At 43.9% G+C, this 24,738-nt stretch overlaps 1 protein-coding gene across 5 annotated transcripts in view; it reads left to right on the forward strand.

The window, feature by feature from the left end:
- The window catches only part of LOC106601438 (RNA binding protein fox-1 homolog 3), a 393,335-nt gene that overhangs the window by 153,879 nt on the left and 214,718 nt on the right, over positions 1-24,738 (forward strand). For all 5 annotated transcript variants that reach the window (XM_082976499.1, XM_082976494.1, XM_082976498.1 and 2 more), the window contains one exon: positions 20,503-20,586. In XM_082976499.1, the coding sequence (XP_082832625.1) occupies positions 20,565-20,586 (22 nt within the window). In that variant the 5' untranslated portion in view covers positions 20,503-20,564. The remainder of the gene's footprint in view (positions 1-20,502; positions 20,587-24,738) is intronic.

Below are 24,738 nucleotides of genomic sequence, written 5' to 3' on the forward strand. Positions count from 1 at the left end.
TGCTAGATTACCAGTCTCTCCAGTCTACGTTTCCAGCAGTCACACTCTATCCCCCTCATCACATGATTCAAAAACATCTTTCAAAAGCAGTACGATTCATTAATGCAGCCGATGACTAAATTACATTGGCTAATCTCAATCTTACAGTTTTCATGGCCACAGGAAGACGACAACGCTTCTTCCAGGAGGTGCAGCATTGTTTTAAATGAGGTTTATGGCTGGATGTTCATTCTCGCTCACGCCATTCTATTCCATTAGGGCACACTGTCCAGCAGATGGCAGCAGAGGCTTGGCGATGTGTCTATCGTGATCAATCTGAAAAAGAAGAACACCCATGCACTGTGTCTGTGAGAATAAGGGATATAGATACTGTTTTTTATATTATATTATTAGCCTCAAATCTACATAGAAAGATGATGTTGAATGTAATTGTGTTATTTCAACTGAACTTAATCAAATGAAATATTTTGGTCTTAGGAATGTAATAGTGTTGACTGTGTGTAGCCTATACATGTGTATCTAAGAAAATAATCGATGTGCTTTTTGTATTCCAACTTCGCTCATTTCTCTTCCTCATAACATATAATATAGATGTTTTTTTTTACATCATCACAACGCACATTGCTCCTACAGGTGTATCCAGTGTTTCAGTAGAACTGGACTAATCTATTGTATTTTAATTCCCGTGTTAGATTACTCTTCCACATGTATGGGCAGCCTGGTCTCATTGACCTGATGTAACATAGTAAATGTAAATCCGGTATACTCAAATTAGTATGATATGTTACGTTTGGTATGGTTACATAAGACAGATGCTTACTTAAGGGAAATAATTAAGTAACCCTTACCTTAACCCTTTTAGCTAACCCTTCCCCTAACCCTTTAACCTAACTCCTAACCTTAGCCCTAACCTTAACCCTAACTCCGAACCCTAACCCCAAATTGCAAATTTGTAACATATAATATGGATTGTAATTCGGAACATATCATACGAAATGAGTGATTGAGATCCACGAAACGTAACATATCATACTAAATGTGTGCCTCGGATTTACGTACAGAATTATATGGGAGTGCATGTGTGTGAGTTTGTCCCTTTGCAACTTGGTGAGCAGCACCCTTAGTTCTGCTTGGATGGAGGTATGAAGATTGGTTGGGTTTTGGGGGGGGGGGGGGAGATTAACAGTAAACAATGCAGTGAGTGACTTCCCCAACCAACGCCTGCATCAGCAACACGTCCTTAGCTTTCCACTGAATAAACACCCACCTAATTGTTTCAGGAGGAAATAGGCAGAATCCCTCTTTCCCTGTTTATTTAAAAAGCCTCTTAATCTTAAGAAGAGCACACGTGGCTTTGAGATACAGACTGACAAATGAATTACCGGCTAATTCTCACTTCTCTCTCCACTTGTTTGAAACAGGACAATGTTCTGGTTCTGTCATACTCCTCGTCCTTACATTCATTTAGTTCCCTCTTTTGGCTGATAGATAAAACATGTATTTATTCATTTATTTGGCTCTCAAGTTTTTCCCAGCTACCCCAGAACATCTGCTCTTCAACACACAGAGTACCGTTCAAACAAGGAAGTATGATTTGAATGCAAATCACTCATTCAATCACATTGAGATTATTATCAATGTTGCACATTTAAAAACAATATTATTAATACAGTGTTGAATTAAGTGAAAACACTTATTTTTTGATTGTTTTATTTGTCAGGGATCATGTACAACATGCCATTGCAACAGATTTAGCTAGATAGCAAATTTCATCTGTAGTCCCTGGGTTGAATTAGTGTTGAATTAAACTTTACACTTAGTGTTGAAAGAAACTATAATAATTCACACCAGGAAGAGGTCAGCATTGATTCAAGCTACTTAGTAGGTAGCTAGTATTAGTCATGCCATTGTAGATATTCCTCTGTCTTTCCTTAAAATATCTAAATGTCACTTCTGATCCTGAGAGGCGTTCAACACTAGTGAAGCTCATCAATTCTCAGTAGTGAAGTTTTAGAAGTAGGACTATGAGTACTTTTTACTCTTTCTCTGGACTCTCCTGTTGTTGCTGTGCTGCAGTAAACCCAACACAGTGGGCGAGCCTGGAGGAGCAGGGCTAGCCTAGCGGAGAGGTAGGCTTTGGGCTGGCCAGCTCAGTGGGCCTGGCGTGGGGCTCTGTCTGATGATGGTGGTGGTGGGGTCGCCAGGGAGCCCCGGCACAAATGAAAGGTTAAGTAACGGAGGCAGGCGAGCTTGTCATCACATTAGTCTGGACTCCCTGTAATTGTGAGGATGCTGCAGAGCAGAGCCAGCGCTCTGGATAAAGTGCTCTTCCGACTGGAGATAATTGAAAATCCAAAAAGACTTGGGCTAATTTGATTACGCCGGGCAATAGCTGAATTGTTCCCATTTTAAAGGGATTTGATTATGACATGTAGTAAATTGTTGCCGAAACTGCAGGAGCTATCCCTTCTGATGGGGGGATAATGCCGGAGGGGAAGAGTGGTCCGTGTGTGTGTGTGTGTGTGTGTGTGTGTGTGTGTGTGTGTGTGGTGTGTGTGTGTGTGTGTGTGTGTGTGTGTGTGTGTGTGTGTGTGTGTGTGTGTGTGTGTGTGTGTGTGTGTACCTTGTGTGTCAGCCTACAAGTTTATAACTTACTACTGACTCCCTTAACTTGACCTAATGATGTACAGTGACTTCATGTGGAGGTGGGATGATAGACAGAGTCATTCTCTAGTCACTTAAAAAATGTTAGGTTGTGTACAGTATCAACACTTTATGTGGAAGTGTTCACAGCTATGTATTTCTCCCAAGGACAACACAAAGGACCCAGTCATCACTGTTGGACTTTTACTCTGACCATTGTCTGAAATATCAGCTGTGTCCTTTAGAAGCCTGCCGTAAAGCCCAGACACCAGACGTGTGTAATGTGTGTTCCCTCATGCAGCCCTCAGTAGAGGCCTCACACTCTACCTATCCCACAGCCTTTGGGCTGTACATTTGTATGAGGGATTAAGAATCCCTGGTCATTCAAGACATTGACATTTGAGTGAGCATTAGTGAAATTACAACTGCAGACGGATGATTTACAGCCTCACTCTGTCTCTTTGTGAGGAGCACGCAATGCTGTGCAGCCACAGGCTGTGGCCAGGAGGGAGCAGTCTTGTGCCTGTCTGTGTGTGTGTGTGTGTCTGTGTGTGTGTGTGCGTGTGTGCGTGTGTGCGTGTGTGCGTGCGTGCGTGCGTGCGTGTGTGTGTGTGTGTGTGTGTGTGCGTGTGTGCGTGTGTGCGTGTGTGCGTGTGTGCGTGCGTGCGCGTGTGTGTGTGTGTGTGTGTGTGTGTGTGTGCGTGTGTGTCCGACCGCACGCATATATGTGCGTGACTGTGTATACATGTGCCCGACTGCTTGTGTGTGTGTACATGCGCATGTGTGTGTGGTTTGGATGTGTTCGAGAGGGCATGTGTGTGAGTTTGTCCCTTTGTATCTTGGTGAGCAGCACCCTTAGTTCTGCTTGGATGGAGGTATGAAGATTCACAGTGGGGAAAAGCGTTCTTTGTAAGGCAGGCTTTACCCAGTGAAGTGTCCCCATTTGAGACAGGGCACCCAGCTTATCCCCCAAAGCACCTTTGACTCCACTCCCAGCCTGCCCTGGCACAACCAGTGGGCATTCACACTGACCCTGGCACAGATGAGTCATACAGACACTCACACACACACACTCTCTATTTAAACGACTGTGTTAGGTCTTCCTCTCAGTGTAGGACCTTGTCTGTTTCTGTTCAGCGTTGTTGAATACATAGCATACGAACTGTTGCATAGATGTTTGGAGCATGTCTGTGAAGTCTGCCGTAGTGGCAAGAAAATACGACCGAATTTACGTTTATTTATTTAAGTCCTTCAGGGTAACTTTCCTCTTTCATTTTGGCTCTGAGAAACAGCAAGCGGGCGCCACTGTGGTGAGAGAGATTAAGTTAGCATTGATCGCTTTATTGGTGTGGTTAGATTGTCTCTCGTCTGAGGACATTTGATGTAAGCACAAACATTTGTCTTGTCTTTCTTCTTGTCTCTATCTCATCCAAAGATCATTCCTTTTTTACGTGCACAGTATAAGGTGCAGAGGAACTGCAGAAATGAGCAGAAGTCTTGTGTTGATCTGGCTGTGCTCCTGATGTTGTCTGGACATAAGTCAGCTATTATCACTCTCATTGGAGCTGTTGCAAGCAATGTTCCAATTTTAATCAACACCTAATTACATATAATAATGCACATGTTCCTAATTGGCAATTACTATGTAGTCTGGCCCAACCGGTATGGATTGAACGTGTTTATTGGCAACAGCTCTGCTGCGTACTTTAGGATCTACCATCGATTCTGAAAGTCAATCACCAGGCACACATTACAGTTACTTTTTATGAGAGCTCTGCAACATTATGCAACTCTTCTTTTTCAGTTTGATGCCCCTTTCTTTGTTTATTGTGCTGAGCTGGTGCTATCCCCCTTGGACCTCATTGTGGATATGTTTGAGTGCGTCAATACCGTAGTCTTTTGGCATCAGCCATCAATAGTCTGCCCATTAAAATGTGGAATTGCTTAACGCAACACAGCAAGATGCATTTCGCAGCATGGGGACGGGTATTTGCAAATAGATCAATGGCCTTTTACTGCTTTCTGAAACCATTGTCTGCCAGCAATTGGAAATCTTTTGGAGAGTATAGGGAAGGCAGAAAGAGAGACGCGGGGAGAGGCGAAGTGCCCCGACGCACAGACAAATTAATTACCCATATGAAGGTCTGCGAGATTTGTTTTTTGGGCCATTATCAAGTGACATTGCAAATGGTTGTTTGGCCCTCTCTAGGTAATGTAGCCTAAACAATGTCTGGCCCCGGCCATCATATGGATCATTAGCAGCTCGCCATGGGACTCTGGTCCTCTGGAGCTGCCCTCGTGGGGGCTCCTGGGGGCGCTGCATGGGCTGCCCGTGCCAAGGGAGTAGAGGGAGGTAGGGGACGGAGGGGTGCCAGCCCACAGAGAGGGGAGAGAAGGGGGAACGCCTGTCACTCATTAGGGGTGGCCGCTCCACTGTGGAATCTTCTGAACAGGAACAGTCTCCAACCACCACAGTCCCAACAGCAGCAGCTCCAGCACTAGTCAGCCATCAGAGCAATAGGAGAGTGTGCTGTACATTCAGTACATTCAAAATATACTGTTAATACAAGTATGAAGTGCAATTTGTAACTTAACCTCTTGGGGCTAGGTGGGACGCTAGCGTGCCACCCGTGGTGCACTCCATCAACAGCAGGTGCATTTCAAGAGCGGCAAATTTGAATCCAAATAAATGTCAAAATTCAAATTTTTCAAAAATACAACTATTTTACACCATTTGAAAGATAAACATCTCCTTAATCTAACCACGTTTTACGATTTCAAAAAGGTTTTACGGCGAAAGCATAAATTTAGAGTATGTTAGGACAGTACATTTACAAGAGTTGTGTGTAATGTTTTGTCAAGTCAAAGACAGGGTCACCAAAACCATAAAACCAGCTAAAATGATGCACTAACCTTTTACAATCTCCATCAGATGACACTCCTAGGACATTATGTTAGACAATGCATGCATTTTTAGTTCTATCAAGTTCATATTTATATCCAAAAACAGCGTTTTACTATGGCATTGATGTTGAGGAAATCGTTTCCCTCCAATAACCGGCAGTCAAGTCAGCGTCACAAATTAAATAATTAAAATTAGAAAACATTGGTAAAATATTATATTGTCATTTAAAGAATTATAGATTTACATCTCTTGAACGCAATCAACTTGCCAGATTTAAAAATAACCTTACTGGGAAATCACACTTTGCAATAATCTGAGCACTGCGCCCAGAAAAATACGCGTTGCGATACAGACTAGACGTCATGTTGGGGAGATCTAAAATCGAAAATACTATGTAAATAATCCATTACCTTTGATTCTCTTCATCAGATGTCACTTCCAGGTATCACAGGTCCATAACGAATGTAGTTTTGTTCAAAAAAGCTCATCATTTATGTCCAAAAATCTCCGTCTCGTTAGCACATGATGTAAGCCAGCCGGACTTCTCGTCATGAACGAGGGGAAAAAATATATTTCCGTTCGTTCAAACATGTCAAACGTTGTATAGCATAAATCATTAGGGCCTTTTTTAACCAGAACATGAATAATATTCAAGGTGGACGAATGCATACTCTTTTATAACGTATTGGAACGAGGGTACCCAACATGAACTCGCGCGCCAGGTGTCTAATGGGACATCATCGTTCCATGGCTCTTGTTCGGTCAGATCTCCCTCCAGAAGACTCAAAACACTTTGGAAAGGCTGGTGACATCTAGTGGAAGCAATAGGAAGTGCCAAAATATTCCTAAACCCCTGTGTTTTTCAATGGGATAGGTTTAAAGTCAATACAACACATCAGGTATCCACTTCCTGTCAGAAAATGTCTCAGGGTTTTGCCTGCCAAATGAGTTCTGTTATACTCACAGACACCATTCAAACAGTTTTAGAAACTTTAGAGTGTTTTCTATCCATATATAATAAGTATATGCATATTCTAGTTACTGGGTAGGATTAGTAACCAGATTAAATCGGGTACATTTTTTTTATCCAGACGTGCAAATGCTGCCCCCTAGACCCAACAGGTTAATGTGGACTATTGGAACTGTGTATGGACATGGAGACACTGTGGTGGTGAGGTGAGGTTTCCCTATCAGAATGGACATGGAGACACTGTGGTGGCGAGGTGAGGTGTCCCTATCAGAATGGACATGGAGACACGGTGGTGGTGAGGTGAGGTGTCCCTATCAGAATGGACATGGAGACACTGTGGTGGCGAGGTGAGGTGTCCCTATCAGAATGGACATGGAGATACTGTGGTGGTGAGGTGAGGTGTCCCTATCAGAATGGACATGGAGACACTGTGGTGGTGAGTTGTCCCTATCAGAATGGACATGGAGACACTGTGGTGGTGAGGTGTCCCTATCAGAATGGACATGGAGACACTGTGGTGGTGAGTTGTCCCTATCAGAATGGACATGGAGACACTGTGGTGGTGAGGTGAGGTTTCCCTATCAGAATGGACATGGAGACACTGTGGTGGCGAGGTGAGGTGTCCCTATCAGAATGGACATGGAGACACTGTGGTGGTGAGGTGAGGTGTCCCTATCAGAATGGACATGGAGACACTGTGGTGGTGAGTTGTCCCTATCAGAATGGACATGGAGACACTGTGGTGGTGAGGTGTCCCTATCAGAATGGACATGGAGACACGGTGGTGGTGAGGTGTCCCTATCAGAATGGACATGGAGACACTGTGGTGGTTAGGTGTCCCTATCAGAATGGACATGGAGACACTGTGGTGGCGAGGTGAGGTGTCCCTATCAGAATGGGCATGGAGACACTGTGGTGGCGAGGTGAGATGTCCCTATCAGAATGGACATGGAGACACTGTGGTGGTGAGGTGAGGTTTCCCTATCAGAATGGACATGGAGACACTGTGGTGGCGAGGTGAGGTGTCCCTATCAGAATGGACATGGAGACACTGTGGTGGCGAGGTGAGGTGTCCCTATCAGAATGTCACCATGGATCTTTCTAGACTTGCTGCTGCTCTTGACATTGACCAAGCTAATAATATGCCTTTGTCTGAATTCAATGTTTTACCTATATTGGTTCCACTATTATAGAAGATAATGGAATGGGACAGTTTTATGTTCTTTCTTTATGAGGTTCATAGCAAAATATGAGAAAAGAAAGAAAACATTTAACTTAAAATGTTTGTCCAATATACTTGTCAACAAACAGACAAACCATTTTATTTCCCTGCATGTTTTGAATGTACTGTGCATAGCACAAACAAAAATGCATTTTTCCACCAAAATGAAAAAACCCAAACAACAAATTGGCAAGGTGCTGATGGGTTTATTGTACAGAGACCCTGCATAATGCCCTGTGTCAAAAAAGCTAAGTGAAATTTCCTGTTAAATATGCAAAATCCCGCCTGTCTATTGAATGATAATGGCCCAGCACCTTGTCGCAGGGTTGCTGACTCCGTTGGCTGGCCATCAAAGGCCTGTTGACTAACTTTGAAAAGACCTTGTGTTTCCTGACTCTGGGCTTTCCAAGATTGGACAAATGCAGCAAAAGAGGGGCGAGCGAGGGAGCGAGGGAGCGAGGGAGCGGAGCACCAGTCATGGCAACCCAGAGACGCCGGAGGGACAGTTGCCTTTGAAGTGATAAAGACCCTTCTCTTTCTGCTAGACAGCCATCCCCTGAATATGGACTGACTGGCAGGACGCTGTCATGGGTTCATGTTTATAAAATGGCTGTGCTGTTTGTGTACAGCACACCCCAGGGGTCACATTGCTACTGGAGTTAAACTCTTGAATGTTTTCCTGGAAGGTTCTGAGTATCCGTCCATGCTATAGCAACACAGCAGCTGTATGCTAGATGTTCCTCTGTGCACCACTGCTGCACTTACTGTAGTACCATTTAGCATAATCCTTAGTCTCACTGGGCCAGACCATTACATAAAACAAATATATACAGTTGAAGTCAGAAGTTTACATAACCTTAGGTTGGAGTCATTAAAGCTCGTTTTTCAACCACTCCACAAATTTCTTGTTTCCTAAACTATAGATTTGGCAAGTCGGTTAGGACATCTACTTTGTGCATGATACAAGTAATATTTCCAAAAATTTTCACAGACAGATTATTTCACTTATAATTCACTGTATCACAATTCCAGTGGGTCAGAAGTTTACATACACTAAGTTGACTGTGCCTTTAAACAGCTTAGAAAATTCCAGAAAATGATGTCATGGCTTTACAAGCTTCTGATAGGCTAATTGACATCATTTGAGTCAGTAGGAGGTGTACCTGTGAATGTATCTCAAGGCCTATCTTCAAACTCAGTGCCTCTTTGCTTGACATCATGGGAAAATCAAAAGAAATCAGCCAAGACCTCAGAAAACAAATTGTAGACCTCCACAAGTCTGGTTCATCATTGGGAGCAATTTCCAAACGCCTGAAGGTACCACGTTCACCTGTACAAACAATAGTACGCAAGTATAAACACCATGGGATGACGCAGCCGTCATACCGCTCAGGAAGGAGACGCGTTCTGTCTCCTAGAGATTAACGTACTTTGGTGCGAAAGGTGCAAATCAATCCCAGAACAACAGCAAAGGACCTTATGAAGATGCTGGAGGAAACAGGTACAAAAGTATCTATATCCACAGTAAAACGAGTCTCATATCGACATAACCTGAAAGGACGCTCAGCAAGGAAGAAGCCACTGCTCCAAAACCACCATAAAAAAGACAGACTACGGTTTGCAACCACACATGGGGACAAAGATCGGACTTTTTGGAGAAATGTCCTCTGGTCTGATGAAACAAAAATATAACTGTTTGGCCATAATGACCATCGTTATGTTTGGAGGAAAAAGGGGGAGCCTTGCATGCCGAAGAACACCATCCCAACCGTGAAGCATGGGAGTGGCAGCATCATGTTGTGGGGGTGCTTTGCTGCAGGAGGGACTTCACTTCACAAAATAGATGGCATCATGAGGAGGAACAATTATTTTTTTTACATTTTTTTACATTTTACTGGGCCACATCTCAAGACATCAGTCAGGACGTTAAAGCTTGGTCGCAAATGGGTCTTCCAAATGGACAATGACCTCTAGCATACTTCCAAAGTTGTGGCAAAATGGCTTAAGGACAACAAAGTCAAGGTATTGTAGTGGCCATCACAAAGCCCTGACCTCAATCCTATAGAGCATTTGTGGGCAGAACTGAAAAAGCGTGTGAGAGCAAGGAGGCCTACAAACCTGACTCAGTTACACCAGCTCTGTCAGGAGGAATGGGCCAAAATTCACCCAACTTATTGTGGGAAGCTTGTGGAAGGCTACCCAAAATATTTGACCCAAGTTAAACAATTTAAAGGCAATGCTACCAAATGCTAATTGAGTGTATGTAAACTTCTGACCCACTGGGAATGTGATGAAAGAAATAAAAGCTGAATGAAATAATTCTCTCTACTATTATTCTGACATTTCACATTCTTAAAATGAAGTGGTGATGCTAACTAAGACAGGGAGTTTTTACTAGGATTAAATGTCAGGAATTGTGAAAAACTGAGTTTAAATGTATTTGGCTAAGGTGTATGTAACCTTCCGACTTCAACTGTATATACTAACACATATGGAACCATGTAGTAAACAAAAAAGATTGAATCAAATCAAAATATATTTTATATTTAAAGAAGCAACTTTTTGCCTTGATGATAGCTTTGCACACTCTTGGCATTCTCTCAACCAGCTTCACCTGGAATGCTTTTCCAACAGGCTTAACCTCCCTGGGCAAGGTGGGACGCTTGCGTCAACAGCCAGTGGAATCGCATGGCGCGAAATACAAATACCTCATAAATGCTATAACTTCAATTTCTCAAACATATGACTATTTTACACCATTTTATAGACAAGACTCTCGTTAATCTAACCACACTGTCCGATTTCAAAAAGGCTTTACAGCGAAAGCAAAACATTAGATTATGTCAGGAGAGTACCCTGCCAAAAATAATCACACAGCCATTTTCAAAGCAAGCCTATGTGTCACAAAAACCAAAACCACAGCTAAATGCAGCACTAACCTTTGATGATCTTCCTCAGATGACACTCCTAGGACATTATGTTATACAATACATGCATGTTTTGTTCAATCAAGTTCATATTTATATCAAAAAACAGCTTTTTACATTAGCATGTGATGTTCAGAACTAGCATACCCACCGCAAACTTCCGGTGAATTTACTTAATTACTCACGATTAATGTTCACAAAATACATAACAATTATTTTAAGAATTATAGATACAGAACTCCTTTATGCAATCGCGGTGTCAGATTTTAAAATAACTTTTCGGCGAAAGCACATTTTGCAATATTCTGAGTAGATAGCCCGGCCATCACGGCTAGCTAATTTGACACCCACCAAGTTTGGCCCTCACCAAACTCAGATTTACTATAAGAAAAATTGGATTACCTTTGCTGTTCTTCGTCAGAATGCACTCCCAGGACTTCTACTTCAACAACAAATGTTGTTTTGGTTCAAAATAATCCATAGTTATATTGAAATAGCTCCGTTTTGTTCTTCCTTTCAGGTAACTATCCGAAGGGTGACGCGCGAGCGCATTTCGTGACAAAAATTTTCAAAATATACCATTACCGTACTTCGAAGCATGTCAAACGCTGTTTAAAATCCATTTTTATGCGATTCTTCTCGTAAAATAGCGATAATATTCCAACCGGGCGACGTTGTATTCGTTCAAAGAGAGAAAGAAAAACATGGAGAATTCACATGAAAGCGCATCTCCAGTGTCACTGTTCTCAGCCGGACCACTCACAAAATCTGCTGCTGTTTTTCGCCCAGAGACTGGAGAGACGTCATTCCAATTTCTGGCGCCTTCTGAGAGCCAATGGAAGCCTTAGAAAATGTCACGTTACAGCAGAGATGCTGTATTTTTGATAGAGATGCCCTAGAAGGAGAACAAATTGTCAGACAGGGTACTTCCTGTATGGAATCTTCTCAGGTTTTGACCTGCCATATGAGTTCTGTTATACTCACAGACACCATTCAAACAGTTTTAGAAACTTTAGAGTGTTTTCTATCCAAATCTACTAATTATATGCATATTCTCGTTTCTGGGCAAGAGTAGTGACCAGTTTAAATCGGGTACGTTTTTTATCCGGCCGTGCAAATACTGCCCCCTAGCCCCAACAGGTTAAAGGAGTACTCACATGTGTCCAAACTTTTGTCCGGTACTGTATGTCACATACACCAGATAGGTTCAGTGAAATGTGTTATTTTACAGGGTAAGCCATAGCTGTACGGTACCCCTGGAGCAATTAGGGTTAAGTGCCTTGCTCAAGGGTACATTGACAGATTTTTCACTTTGTTAGCTCGGGTATTCGAACCGATGACTTTTCGGTTATTAACCCAACACTCTAACCACTAGGGTACCTGCTGCCCTAATCCTGATTTGGCAGAGCATGTTCCAACAAAGACACAGTCAGTCTGCATCCTGTATAATGTGTCATGCAGCTGTTATGTCACATGTATTAGAGGCGTAATGAATGGTCTGTGTAGCTGCACTCGGCATGAAAAATGTGTGGCGCTCTCTGTAATCAATGCCGGAGCAATGTGAATTCATCAGGCCATTATTCTATTACGCTAATCATCTGGAGAAGCCGAGACAAACTACCAGCTCCACTCATGGCATTGATCATGTGTAGGTATTCTATTAAACCTAATAATACACTTTCTTTTGGCTAAATCACCCCTGCACATTCCAATACCAAATGACTTCTGTTCATTCTATTAAAGTGAAACTACTCTCAATTATGTATCATAGTCCTATTTTCTGATCCTAATGAAGATGAAACACTTTCATTATCACACTTAATTATTCATATTTAACAAAGGTGCTGCGCCATCACACTCCAAAGAGGCCTCCTCCTCTCCCGCACTCCTTTTCTTCTTCTTCTTCTTCCAGTCCCTCCTCTCTGTAGCATGGCAAGCAATTGAACATAATCCGTTTGAGTCCGTCCTTTGATGAAGACTGTGTTTTATGTTGACAAAGTTTTATTTGGGCTCCTCAAAGAATCCACCTGATCCTTAGTGAGGAGTCATTTTGAATGGGTTTATTTGGTATGAATGTCTCATGGCTGGTTGGAGTGCTGTGTGCCAAGGACAGTTAATTGAAGGTGAGTTGATAATGACCCAGCTGTCTCTGTGTTGTGGCCTCTCTCTCTCTGTCTACCATGTGTTCTCTGATAAGTAAATCACCTGTTTGGCCTGGCAGCGATGGACTTGTCACTTTCATGTCGTAGCCTATGCTGTGTGTGTGAACCCTTGGATGCTGGCTCCCCTAGGCAGCCTGTGTGTAGTCCTGGTCACCAGGGGGTGTAGGGTAGTCTCTGTAACACTCTGCCACAGCCACACCTCTTTAAACCAGGCTTTGGTTCAGTTCACTCAGAACGGCCTTGTCAGCAGCCCTCTGCCCTGACTGCCTAACATCAAACCCAGTGTCCAGAAATGCCCGCTACCTAAGTGCTGCTACATTCCTCTCCACCTCCCCTCTCTTCTTCTGCTTCTTTGACCCCACCCTTCTCTCTCTCTCTCTCTCTCTCACACTCTCTCTGTCTCCTTCCCTCCATCTCTCTCTCTATCTCTCCCACCCTCCGTTGTGTTGTGATTCATTAACATGTCTGAAGTGGACATGGCGGCGTGGACTGGAGGAGCGTCATCTGAATCAATGCCCCTCGCCTCCCAATCTGCCCTTTATCATGTTAATATGATTTCCATTGATGAAACACTTTTTCAAAATGGCATCCCTCTATGGTTTTACATATTGGCTTTTTAATTCAAGGCCCTCAGTGCCGCATCTTTCTAGTTGAGACACAGAGAGAGAGAGACACGAGAGAGAGAGAGAGAGAGATACAGAGAGAGAGAGAGCAGAGTGAAAATGAGATGGATGTTGCTTCACTGAGGAATTGACTGCGGGGCTGTCTTTCTGTGCGTGAGTCTGTGCGTGTGTGTGTGCTTGTGTGAGGGTGAGCGCGCATGCGTGTGATGCATGAGGGACAGTGTTTTTCCTGCTCTGTCGCTGATGGAGTGTGTTATGTCGTTAGGCCCAGCTCAGAGCAGAGCAGAAGTCCACCTGAACAACAGAATGGCAGAATGTCTGCCTCTATAGGGCCAGTGGAGCAGCCCTACTAGTGCTAGTTAAACTGTTCTCATGGAGATTAGTGTGTGCCTTGGCTGGCCTGTCACTCTCTCTTTCACAGCTAGCTAATGTCCTCACCGCCAGAACACTTTCAACTCCACTAGCCAGTGTTGCTACAAGTGTTAACAGTTTGTCTCAACAGTGAAATTGCAGGAATAGTGTACCACAGTAATGCGTTTTAGCACTTAGATTTACAGACTTCTAAGCATTCTTACGGAGAAGTATATGTGCTTGGCTTACTAGAGTTCATTTAACTCCAGGGGCCCTGTTGAAGAAAGCGGCAAAGAAGCATATTTCAACTATTATCCCCAAACATTGTTTTATGGAGCAAATGAATCCAAAAAAGCATTGGTATAGTGCAAGACATATTTTATTTTGGCCTAGCTGGAAATCGCCAGTACTAGACAGAGTTTTACATCTCACCACCTCAGAAATGATCAATGTCTATGTCCGTTAGGAAAAATAACTACATCATTATTCTGATCGGATTATGACTCCTATTGTCACGCTCTGACCTAAGAGGGCTGGTTTTTCTCTGTTTAGGTAGGTCAGGGTGTGATAGGGGGTGGGCATTCTATGTTGGTATTTCTATGTTTTGGCCGGGTATGGTTTCCAATCAGAGGCAGCTGTCTATCGTTGTCTCTGATTGGAAGCCATACTTAGGCAACCTTTTTTCCCTTGGTTTTCATGGGTAGTTGCTTTCTGTTTAGTTTGTATAACCTGACGGAACTGTTGGCTGTCATTTTGTTTATTTTGTCTAGTGTTCGTTTTCATTAAAAAATAACGATGAGCACTCAACACGCTGTGCCTTGGTCTCCTCTATATGACGCCCGTTACACCTATGAGCTCAGAAACCATATGCAGTATTTAGAGGGTTATGAAAATCATTACCTTCTTCCTTCAGGCGATTACCATTTTCCATAACAACCCTTAATGAACACTCAGCCAATCACCTGATGCCAACCTGATGAGCTGCTATCGATTCATGTTCATCATCTCAGTCATTCTACAGCCATAACCACCTTGAAGTACGTTCTAGGCTGTCATTACGGAGTTGACACCAGGGTGTCATTACGGAGTTGACACCAGTTACTATATATATTGTCTTAGCTCTTGGTATTGACTCAGAGCTTGGAGGGACTCTCCATCATACATCTCTAGTATCTCAACAGAGAGCTGGGTAGATCTGTGTTGAGCTCACTGATTAAGCAATGGCTCTTCCCTCTGTTGCAAACGACAAGCTGCCAGGGACTTTGGTTTTAAATTGTGCAATTAGTGATCTGGCATGCTTTGCTTGGCTTCAGCAAGACTCAAATCCCAGGCCAGCTCCTCACTGATGCACAGTCGACAACAAATACTCCAGGAGCATTTTTCAGACAAATTTATCAGAGCCCGGGCTTTCAACTCGCTTTCCGGCTACACTAACCTCGCTCAAATGCTTAGTTATTTACCATTTTACAGTTGGGTAAACAGTAGTGATTGAGGTTATGGTATCGGGTGCAGTGGCTGCAATGATATTTCACATTCAGAACAGCAAAACTCCAGCTACAAGGTGAAAGTAATCATTATGATGTTGGTACATCAGGCCTAGTCTGTGAATATCATGCCAGATAGAGACAGCCAGTAGCAGAGAAATCAAACTAGACCGAGGTGAAATACAGGGTGTTACCGATTACATATCGTATGCAGAACATTCTATGCATAATGTGGTCTACAAAGGAGTATGAAATGAATGGAGTAAGTCACATAGGTTGTGGGTCTACATACCGGATCAGTTCCCCCTTGATCATGTTCCTCCTCCAAAATTGGACTCTATTACGTAAAATAGTTGTGAATGGTCGGCATTATATATATAACTTAACCTTAGATAACATTAAGAGAGTCTTAGATAATAGCTTTAATATTTAATTTCCCCTTTGAAGTCATTGCCGGGAACATTAGAAGTTCAACAATAATTTGGGAGAACTTGTTGTCACACAAAGATTCTTTTGACATGTATTTTTAATCACTAACTTGTTTGAGTAGAATCTTGGCAGCCTTCTAAACTGCTTTCATTTCAGCAGTGGTTTGATTCATGACTAAAGCCAAGCATCAGAAGCCTAGAGTCTGACCAGTTGGGATTTCATGTGCCTTGCCGATAGATAAAAAACTTGCAAAGTTGCAAAAGAAAATACTCTGAGTTACAAGTACCATTTCCCCATGCATTCACAGCTTCACACTACAGCTGGGTGCTAAACATCCTGTTTCACGTTGACAAAAGTGTTATGGGGAATGGCATCACGCTACATGGGTAAGTAGATTTTTCATTGTTACCACTGTTGTATTTGTAGTGGTAATTAACATTCGTATGCCTACATTTGCGTTAACCATTGCAAATGAGATGCATTTCTCTGCTTTTCATCAGGGACAAAACAACAGTATTTTTCTCTAACTCATTTGAGAGGAGTTGATATATTCTCTTCCACATGTATACTATGCTATAGCCTGCAAACAAATGGCATTCAAACAAATGGTATTCAAACAAATGGTATTCAAACAAATGGTATTCAAACCAATGGCGTTCAAACCAATGACATTCAAACCAATGGCATTCTAACCAATGGCATTCAAACCAATGGCATTCAAACCAATGGCATTCTAACCAATGGCATTCAAACCAATGGCATTCAAACCAATGGCATTCAAACCAATGGCATTCAAACCAATGGCATTCTAACCAATGGCATTCAAACCAATGACATTCAAACCAATGGCATTCAAACCAATGGCATTCTAACCAATGGCATTCAAACCAATGGCATTCAAACCAATGGCATTCAAACCAATGGCGTTCAAACCAATGGCATTCAATCTTTTTCACAATCATTTCTCGCGACCCCACCCCAAATCTAATGACACAACCATACAATCGAATTTATCGTTCTCAAAAAACTTTGTATATTTTTACAGTGCAGTTCCCCAGCGACCCCGACTTTGAATACCACTGCTTTAAAGGGATCTAGAGAGCTAGACGTACAGAACAGGTACCACAGACATTAAATGAGAGAACTGATAGACAAAATATATTCTCTGAAAACACGACTGCCATGCAGCCTAGACACAAAGATATCAACACAGGATTTTAAATGGCATCTGATTAAAAAACAATATGTACAATATGAGATTTTGATGGATGAACATGTATAAAAATGGAGTCATCCAACACCACAACCAAAGTTTTCACAATGTCCTTGTATATTCTTCACACATCCAGTATCAGACACTTTTCCCTTGTCCTCAGCTATGTGTAGTCCAATCTATGATGCAATGTCCAGAGTGGGGCTCCTGGGGTTTTGGGCTGTAGTAATGCAGTGAGGAGGGAGCCCAGTGTGTTTGGACCGCTCGGCCCTGCTCTGTTCCCCTGCTCTACTCCCAAAGCAAACATAGCAATTACAGCCGCTGTCAGTCAGTGTCAGACACAGCATCGGTGATCAATTGTGACCGCTGGACCCTATATAGGATATTAGACGTGTATGTATCATAGAACATGCAGGGGAGGTAAATCCTCCCCCAGCTACGTAGCTCTTCCAGGCCTGCCGTTCACTCTCCTCCCCTCCTCTCTCCTCCCCTCCTCTCCCCTCCTACTGGATCCAAAGGGGATCCATTTTGTGGGCTGCTTTTTCCCAAGCAACATTGGTGAGTTAGGTCTATGCCACTCAAAGCACAACCTCGTCTCCATCACCAAATAAACAAACTACTCAATGTTTTGCTTCCACAGTTCCTTTAAAATATCTACCTAGTCTCATTCATGGTGCAAAACCTCTCTAGCAAAAAGCACCACGGCTCTAGTCACCCAGTAACACAGCAATATCTTTGCATCTCTGGCGTATCTTTATACCAATCTCCGTCAGTGGTAGCGACTCTCTCATCCCCCCACTGTATAGAATGAGATACACAACATCCATACATTCACACACAGTCTGGAAAGAGAGAGAGAGAAGAGAGGCTGTGTGTCTGTCTCAATCCCCAGCCTGGAGTATACAGTGTAAGTTAACAGCCATACACACTGACCTCAGAGCTGTTGTTTAATCATCAGGGCATTTTAATGGCTTGTCAGAGTAATGAAATATGGTTGGAGGCTACCTGGTGCAAACATTACTATAAATCCCTCTCACACAAGCTGACGCGGGGCTTAATGGTTATAAATCATCACTTTAGGGAGAGAAAAATGACAGCTATTAAGATAATGAATGGGATGATAAATTTTTCACATTAAAGATTAAAAGCTATGAGAGGTATCATTAGATATTTGAGCTGCCGTAAACGTTTGAAAGTGAGAGCTTATTTTCCGCAGTTTATGACGCCCTCCGTTTCTTCATTGTCATCCAAGTTTCTGCCCAAGTTGGCTGTCTGGGCTGCACTGACAGAGGCATTCCTTCCTCCTAATTTGTGCTCTTGTAAAAATGCTCAGAGGAGAAGCCTTGAAGAACAGTCATGGCTGCAGGCAGTACAGGGCCTCCACAGCCACTCTGCAGGGGCTCCCCAAGGCTCTCACAGGCATCTTCAAAACCTCCCAAATTATTTCACCCCTCTAAAGCTGTCAGGGCCGACTTAATAGGAACCAGAGGAAGTGATAGGGGGCTAGTTTGGAGTTTGATTAAATCATGTTATCATGTTGGAATGCTATGAGCTGTTAGCTATATAATATTAGTGGGTAACTGTATTAGCAACTGATTATTCAGCCCTGTCTATACATGACATACTTAGGGAGAACGCATATGCACACACATGCTCAGTGGGCTTACATAAATCCCCATGTATAGACAACCAATGACAGTCTCTCTCTATCTCGCCGATGGCTCCCAAGAGAAGGTGCTTTATAGCACAACAATTCCTAATTCAGCTTTCACTTCTATGGGACCTGCCATGTTGTTCACACATACGGTATATCACCCAAATTGCAAGGCAAAAGATTAGAGGGAGAAGCATAATTAGAGCATTAATAACCATGCATGTTAGGGAACATAAGTAATTGAGTTTTTCATGATGAATGGGAACCCAAACAAGGCAGGAGAGAGTGAAAGGCCCCATTAGATATTCCAGGCATGGTTCAGTCTCAGTAGAGGCGTGAATATCCCACTTTTCCCACTGTTGCCCAATTATTTTTGTGTTCCCAGGCAATGATAGAATTGCTTGTCCAACTGCAGCCTTCAAAGGGATAATCTAATCGTCTCATTGAAGCAACGGCTCCATTTGTTGGCACCAAAAGAAGCATTGGTTAGTAAAGTGATCCGCTCAGAACAAAGCCAGGTATTTTTGTAGCTAACTAACTTATTTACAAAGCAGTGGGACATTTAAAGAACTCCTCTGGCATTCTGTGTGCATAGTTCCTTTTTCATTTTGGATTCTCTCACTCTTCCTCTCTTCCCTGTTTTTTATTTCATCCCCTGTCACTGGAGACAGTTGTGATGGGTGCCCACACCTCCTTCATGTGTTTCCAGCTCTTATCTCTGCTTCGTCTGCTAATGATCCAGGGAGACCAAATACAGGGCCGCGCTGGAACAAAATGGCCGCCAGAGCTGCCCGCTTATATCTCAGCCCTCCCTCCCCAAATCAATTCTGACATTTAATTCTGCCCTTATAGAAGGTAATGGTGCATTCAGGGGTTGTTACCGATAATGTTGAAATGGTATTGCTTGGTTTCACTGAACAGACGAACTCTAACCTCTGCTGCTGAATGGTCTTTGCTTTTCCCTCCCCAGGTTGCCTCGCCTGCTATCTTGTGTTTTTTTTCATGAATATCGGGCTTAAATGTTGATATTTACCAAATTAAATATCTTTGCTGGTCCATCCGGGGAAACATCCCACTGGGCACACACTGGTTGAATCAACGATGTTTCCACTTAATTGTAATGAATTTACGTCGAACCAATGTGGAATTAACGTTGAATTGTGCCCAGTGTGATATGTCTCGTCTTGACAGAAAACCAGCCATAGTTGTTCTTACCAGACCCTCTCTATTTCTAGCAGCAGAACTCTTTAAGTCAGTTAGTCAATATGTTGTTTGTAATATATTATTTACTGGCTTTGACTTGTTGTATATCAGAATGTCATGAACAACTGGTTCAGTTTTTGCAGTCATAATCATGTTGAGAGGAATCACAGAGGCAGATGTCGAGGAGTCATTTTACAGTGTTTATGCTTTCCTCCAAGTTTATGTAAAATTCCTCCATTCCCTGGTTTATTTATCCCCATTTGTACAGTCTCAACAATTAGTCAATTCCCAATCAACAACAGAGAAGAAATTGCTTTTAATTACTTTTGATAAATGACAAATTGTGTTGGCATGGCTCCCTGCAAATGCTTAATTGGGAGGAGGGCGGGGTGAGAAGGCGGGCTCAGCGAGATGGGATTTCTGGGGGGATGAAATCAATGCAGTTTTCTCTGTGGTTCACCGGCTGGGCTGCTGGGCCCCAGCCAACCTGAGGCCTGCTCAGATACACAGCTCAGCAGAAACATTCACAGTAGGAGAGCACTCACACACTTAAACAACACACACGCACGCAAGCAGGCAGGCAGGGACACACACGCGCAAACAAATAAACACACACACATTTGACTCGTTGAAAATGTCTGAGAAATGTAAATGTCTGCAACTGCCTGCCTTGGTCCTCCTGTCTAAAGTGAGGATGTGTTGCCTTGTGTCTACAGGGTTCGTTAGTATCAACAGTGAGTGAATCACCCAGCTTTGGCCCGTCCGGCGTTACCTGTACATGGAGACCCCCAGCTGGGCAGGTACGTCCCTCTGCCTCTCTCTCTCCAACACACACACACACTTTCTCTCTCTCTACCTGTCTCTCTATTACACACACACATACACACACACACACACACACACACACACACACACACACACACACACACACACACACACACACACACACACACACACACACACACATACACACACACACACACACACACACACACACACACACACACACACACACACATACACAGTCTTGCGCAACTAACCTTGTGGGGACATACAATTCAGTCCCATTCAAAATCTTATTTTCCTTAACCCCTAACCCTAACCTTAACCTCAACCCTAACCCTAACCCTAAAACAAACCCTACCTCCTAACCCTAAACCTAATTCTAACCCTAGCACTAATTCTAACCTTAAGCCTAAACCCCTTAGAAATAGCATTTGACCTTGTGGGGACTAACAAAATGTCAAATCAAATCAAATCAAAGGTATGTGAAAAAAAGGTATGTGTGTGTGTGTGTGTGTGTAGGTAAGTAAAGAAATAAAACTACAGTAAAAAGACATTTGAAAATAAGAGTAGCAAGGCTATATACAGACACCGGTTAGTCAGGCTTATTGAGGTACATGTAGGTATGGTTAAAGTGACTATGCATATAAGATAAACAGAGTAGCAGCAGTGTAAAAGAGGGGTTGGGTTGGGGGGGGCACACAATGCAAATAGTCCGGGTAACTATTTGGTTACCTGTTCAGGAGTCTTATGGCTTGGGGGTAAAAACTGTTGAGAAGCCTTTTTGTCCTTGACTTGGCACTCCGGTACCGCTTGCCATGCGGTAGTAGAGAGAACAGTCTATGACTGGGGTGGCTGGGGTCTTTGACAATTTTTAGGGCATTCCTCTGACACCGCCTGGTGTAGAGGTCCTCGATGGCAGGCAGCTTTGCCCCAGTGATGTACTGGGCCGTACGCACTACCGTCTGTAGTGCCTTGCGGTCGGAGGCTGAGGAATTGCCGTACCAGGCAGTGATGCAACCGGTCAGGATGCTCTCGATGTTGCAGCTGTAGAACCTTTTGAGGATCTCAGGACCCATGCCAAATATTTTTAGTTTCCTGAGGGGGAATAGGCTTTGTCGTGCCCTCTTCACGACTTTCTTGGTGTGTTTGGACCATTCTAGCTTGTTGTTGATGTGGACACCAAGGAACTTGAAGCTCTCAACCTGCTCCACTACAGCCCCGTCGATGAGAATGGGGGAGTGCTTGGTGCTCCTTTTCCTGTAGTCCACAATCATCTCCTTAGTCTTGGTTACGTTGAGGGATAGGTTGTTATTCTGCCACCACCCGGCCAGGTCTCTGACCTCCTCCATATAGGCTGTCTCGTCGTTGTCGGTGATCAGGCCTACCACTGTTGTGTCGTCTGCAAACTTAATGATGGTGTTGGAGTCGTGCCTGGCCATGCAGTCGTGGGTGAACAGTGAGTACAGGAGGGAACTGAGCACGCACCGCTGGGGAGCTCCAGTGTTGAGGATCAGCGTGGCAGACGTGTTGCTACCTACCCTCACCACCTGGGGGCAGCCCGTCAGGAAGTCCAGGATCCAGTTGCAGAGGGAGGTGTTTAGTCCCAGGTTCCTTAGCTTAGTGATGAGCTTTGAGGGTACTCTGGGGTTGAACACTGAGCTGTAATCAATTAACAGCATTCTCACATAGGTGTTCCTTTTGTCCAGGTGGGAAAGGGCAGTGTGGAGTGCAATAGAGATTGCATCATCTGTGGATCTGTTTGGGCGGTATGCAAATTGGAGTGGGTCTAGGGTTTCTGGGATAATGGTGTTGATGTGAGCCATTACCAGCCTTTCAAATCACTTCATGGCTATGGACATGAGTGCTACGAGTCTGTAGTCATTTAGGCAGGTTGCCTTTGTGTTCTTGGGCACAGGGACTATGATGGTCTGCTTGAAACATGTTGGTATTACAGACTCAATCAGGGACATGTTGAAAATGTCAGTGAAGACACCTGCCAGTTGGTCAGCACATGCCTGGAGCACACGTCCTGGTAATCCGTCTGGCCCCGCAGCCTTGTGTATGTTGACCTGTTTAAAGGTCTTACTCACGTCGGCTACGGAGAGTGTGATCACACAGTCGTCCCGAACAGCTGATGCTCTCATGCATGCCTCAGTGTTGCTTGCCTCAAAGCGAGCATAGAAGTGATTTAGCTCATCTGGTAGGCACGTGTCACTGGGCAGCTCGCGGCTGTGCTTCCCTTTGTAGTCTGTAATAGTTTGCAAGCCCTGCCACATAAGACGAGCGTCGGAGCCGGTGTAGTATGATTCAATCTTAGCCCTGTATTGACGCTTTGCCTGTTTGATGGTTCGTCGCAAGGCATAACGGGATTTCTCGTAAGCTTCCGGTTTAGAGTCCCGCACCTTGAAAGCGGCAGCTCTACCCTTTAGCTCAGTGCGAATGTTGCCTGTAATCCATGGCTTCTGGTTGGGGTATGTACGTACAGTCACTGTGGGGACGACGTCCTCAATGCTCTTATTGATAAAGCCAGTGACTGATGTGGTGTATTCCTCAATGTCATCGGAAGAATTCCGGAACATGTTCCAGTATGTGATTGCAAAACAGTCCTTTAGTTTAGCATCTGCTTCATCTGACCAATTTTTTATAGACAGAGTCACTGGTGCTTCCTGCTTTAATTTTTGCTTGTAAGCAGGAATCAGGAGGACAGAGTTGTGGTCGGATTTACCAAATGGAGGGCGAGGGAGAGCTTTGTACGTGTCTCTGTGTGTGGAGTACAGGTGATCCAGAATTTCTTTCCCTCTGGTTGCACATTTAACATGTTGATAGAGATTTGGTAGAACTGATTTAACTTTCCCTGCATTAAAGTCTCCGGCCACTAGGAGCGCCGCCTCTGGGTGAGTGGTGTCCTGTTTGCTTATTTCCCCAGTTGGTCAAATGTTTGTTTGTTTATTATTCTTGTGGGGACTTCGGGTCCCCACAAGTATAGTTAAACTTGTCCACACACACACACACACACACACACACACACACACACACACACACACACACACACACACACACACACACACACACACACCACACACACAAACGCAAACGCAAACGCAAACACACACACATACACTGTTATACTCTCTCTATTACACAAACACACACACACACACACCCATACTCGCTCTCTCTGTACCTGTTTCTCTGCATGTGTGTGTCCTCTGTCATTACACCTTTGTGTGTACTTCTTTAAAACACCAACTTCAAGACAGTCAATCAACCTGATGTGGTCAGATAGCGGAAGACTAGCTCGGCTCCTCCACAAGGCTTTCATCCATATGGCCGTGGCCCAGGCAGGCGCCCATGTGTGTGTTCCCTGCTCCCCTGGCTGGCCTCGCAGGAGCCATACAGCAGGTGGCATTAAGGATCAATGGGCCTTCTCTCTCCTCCTCTCTCCTGCCCCTCTCTCTCTCTGCCAGTATACCCTCTCTCCTCCCCTCCCCTGCCTCTCTCTCTCTGCCATTACATCTGCTTTGCTTTATCTTGGCCAGGTCGCAGTTGTAAATGAGAACTTGTTCTCAACTAGCTTACCTGGTTAAATAAAGGTGAAATAAAAAATAATTTAAAAAATCCTCTTTCCTTCCCTCCCCTGCCTCTCCGTCTCTACCATGAGATTCTCTCTCCTCCCCTCCCCTGCCTCTCTCTCTCTCTCTCTCTCTCTCTCTCTCCTCACCTCCCCTACCTCTCTCTCTCTCTCTCTCTAGCTCTCTCTGCCATTACCTCCTCTCTCCTCACCTCCCGTGCCTCCTTCTCTCTCTCTCTCTCTCTCTCTCTCTCTCTCTCTCTCTCTCTCTCTCTCTCTCTCTCTCTCTCTCTCTCTCTCTCTGCCATTACCTTTCCACTCCACAACTTCCAGCCTCTAGCCTCCACTGACGAGGCCCAAGAGGAGCGCCCATTGCACCTTACCACATCACACTGGGATAAAGAGTGCTTTTTTCCATTAGTCTAATTGCTTGGTTATAGTTCTATATTATTGCGGTGATGTGGTAATGATGGACATCCAGTGCTCCTGTGTTAGCTGGTGGGTGTTGTGTTTCCCCTGGTGGGTGTTGTGCTCATTCACGAAACAAGAGCCAAAATGCAGCTTTACGCTGATAAAAAAACAAGTATAAACAAAA

This window comes from Salmo salar, chromosome 06 (genome assembly GCF_965601325.2).
Source record: "Salmo salar chromosome 06, fSalSal1, whole genome shotgun sequence".
Classification (NCBI taxonomy): Eukaryota; Metazoa; Chordata; class Actinopteri; order Salmoniformes; family Salmonidae; genus Salmo; species Salmo salar.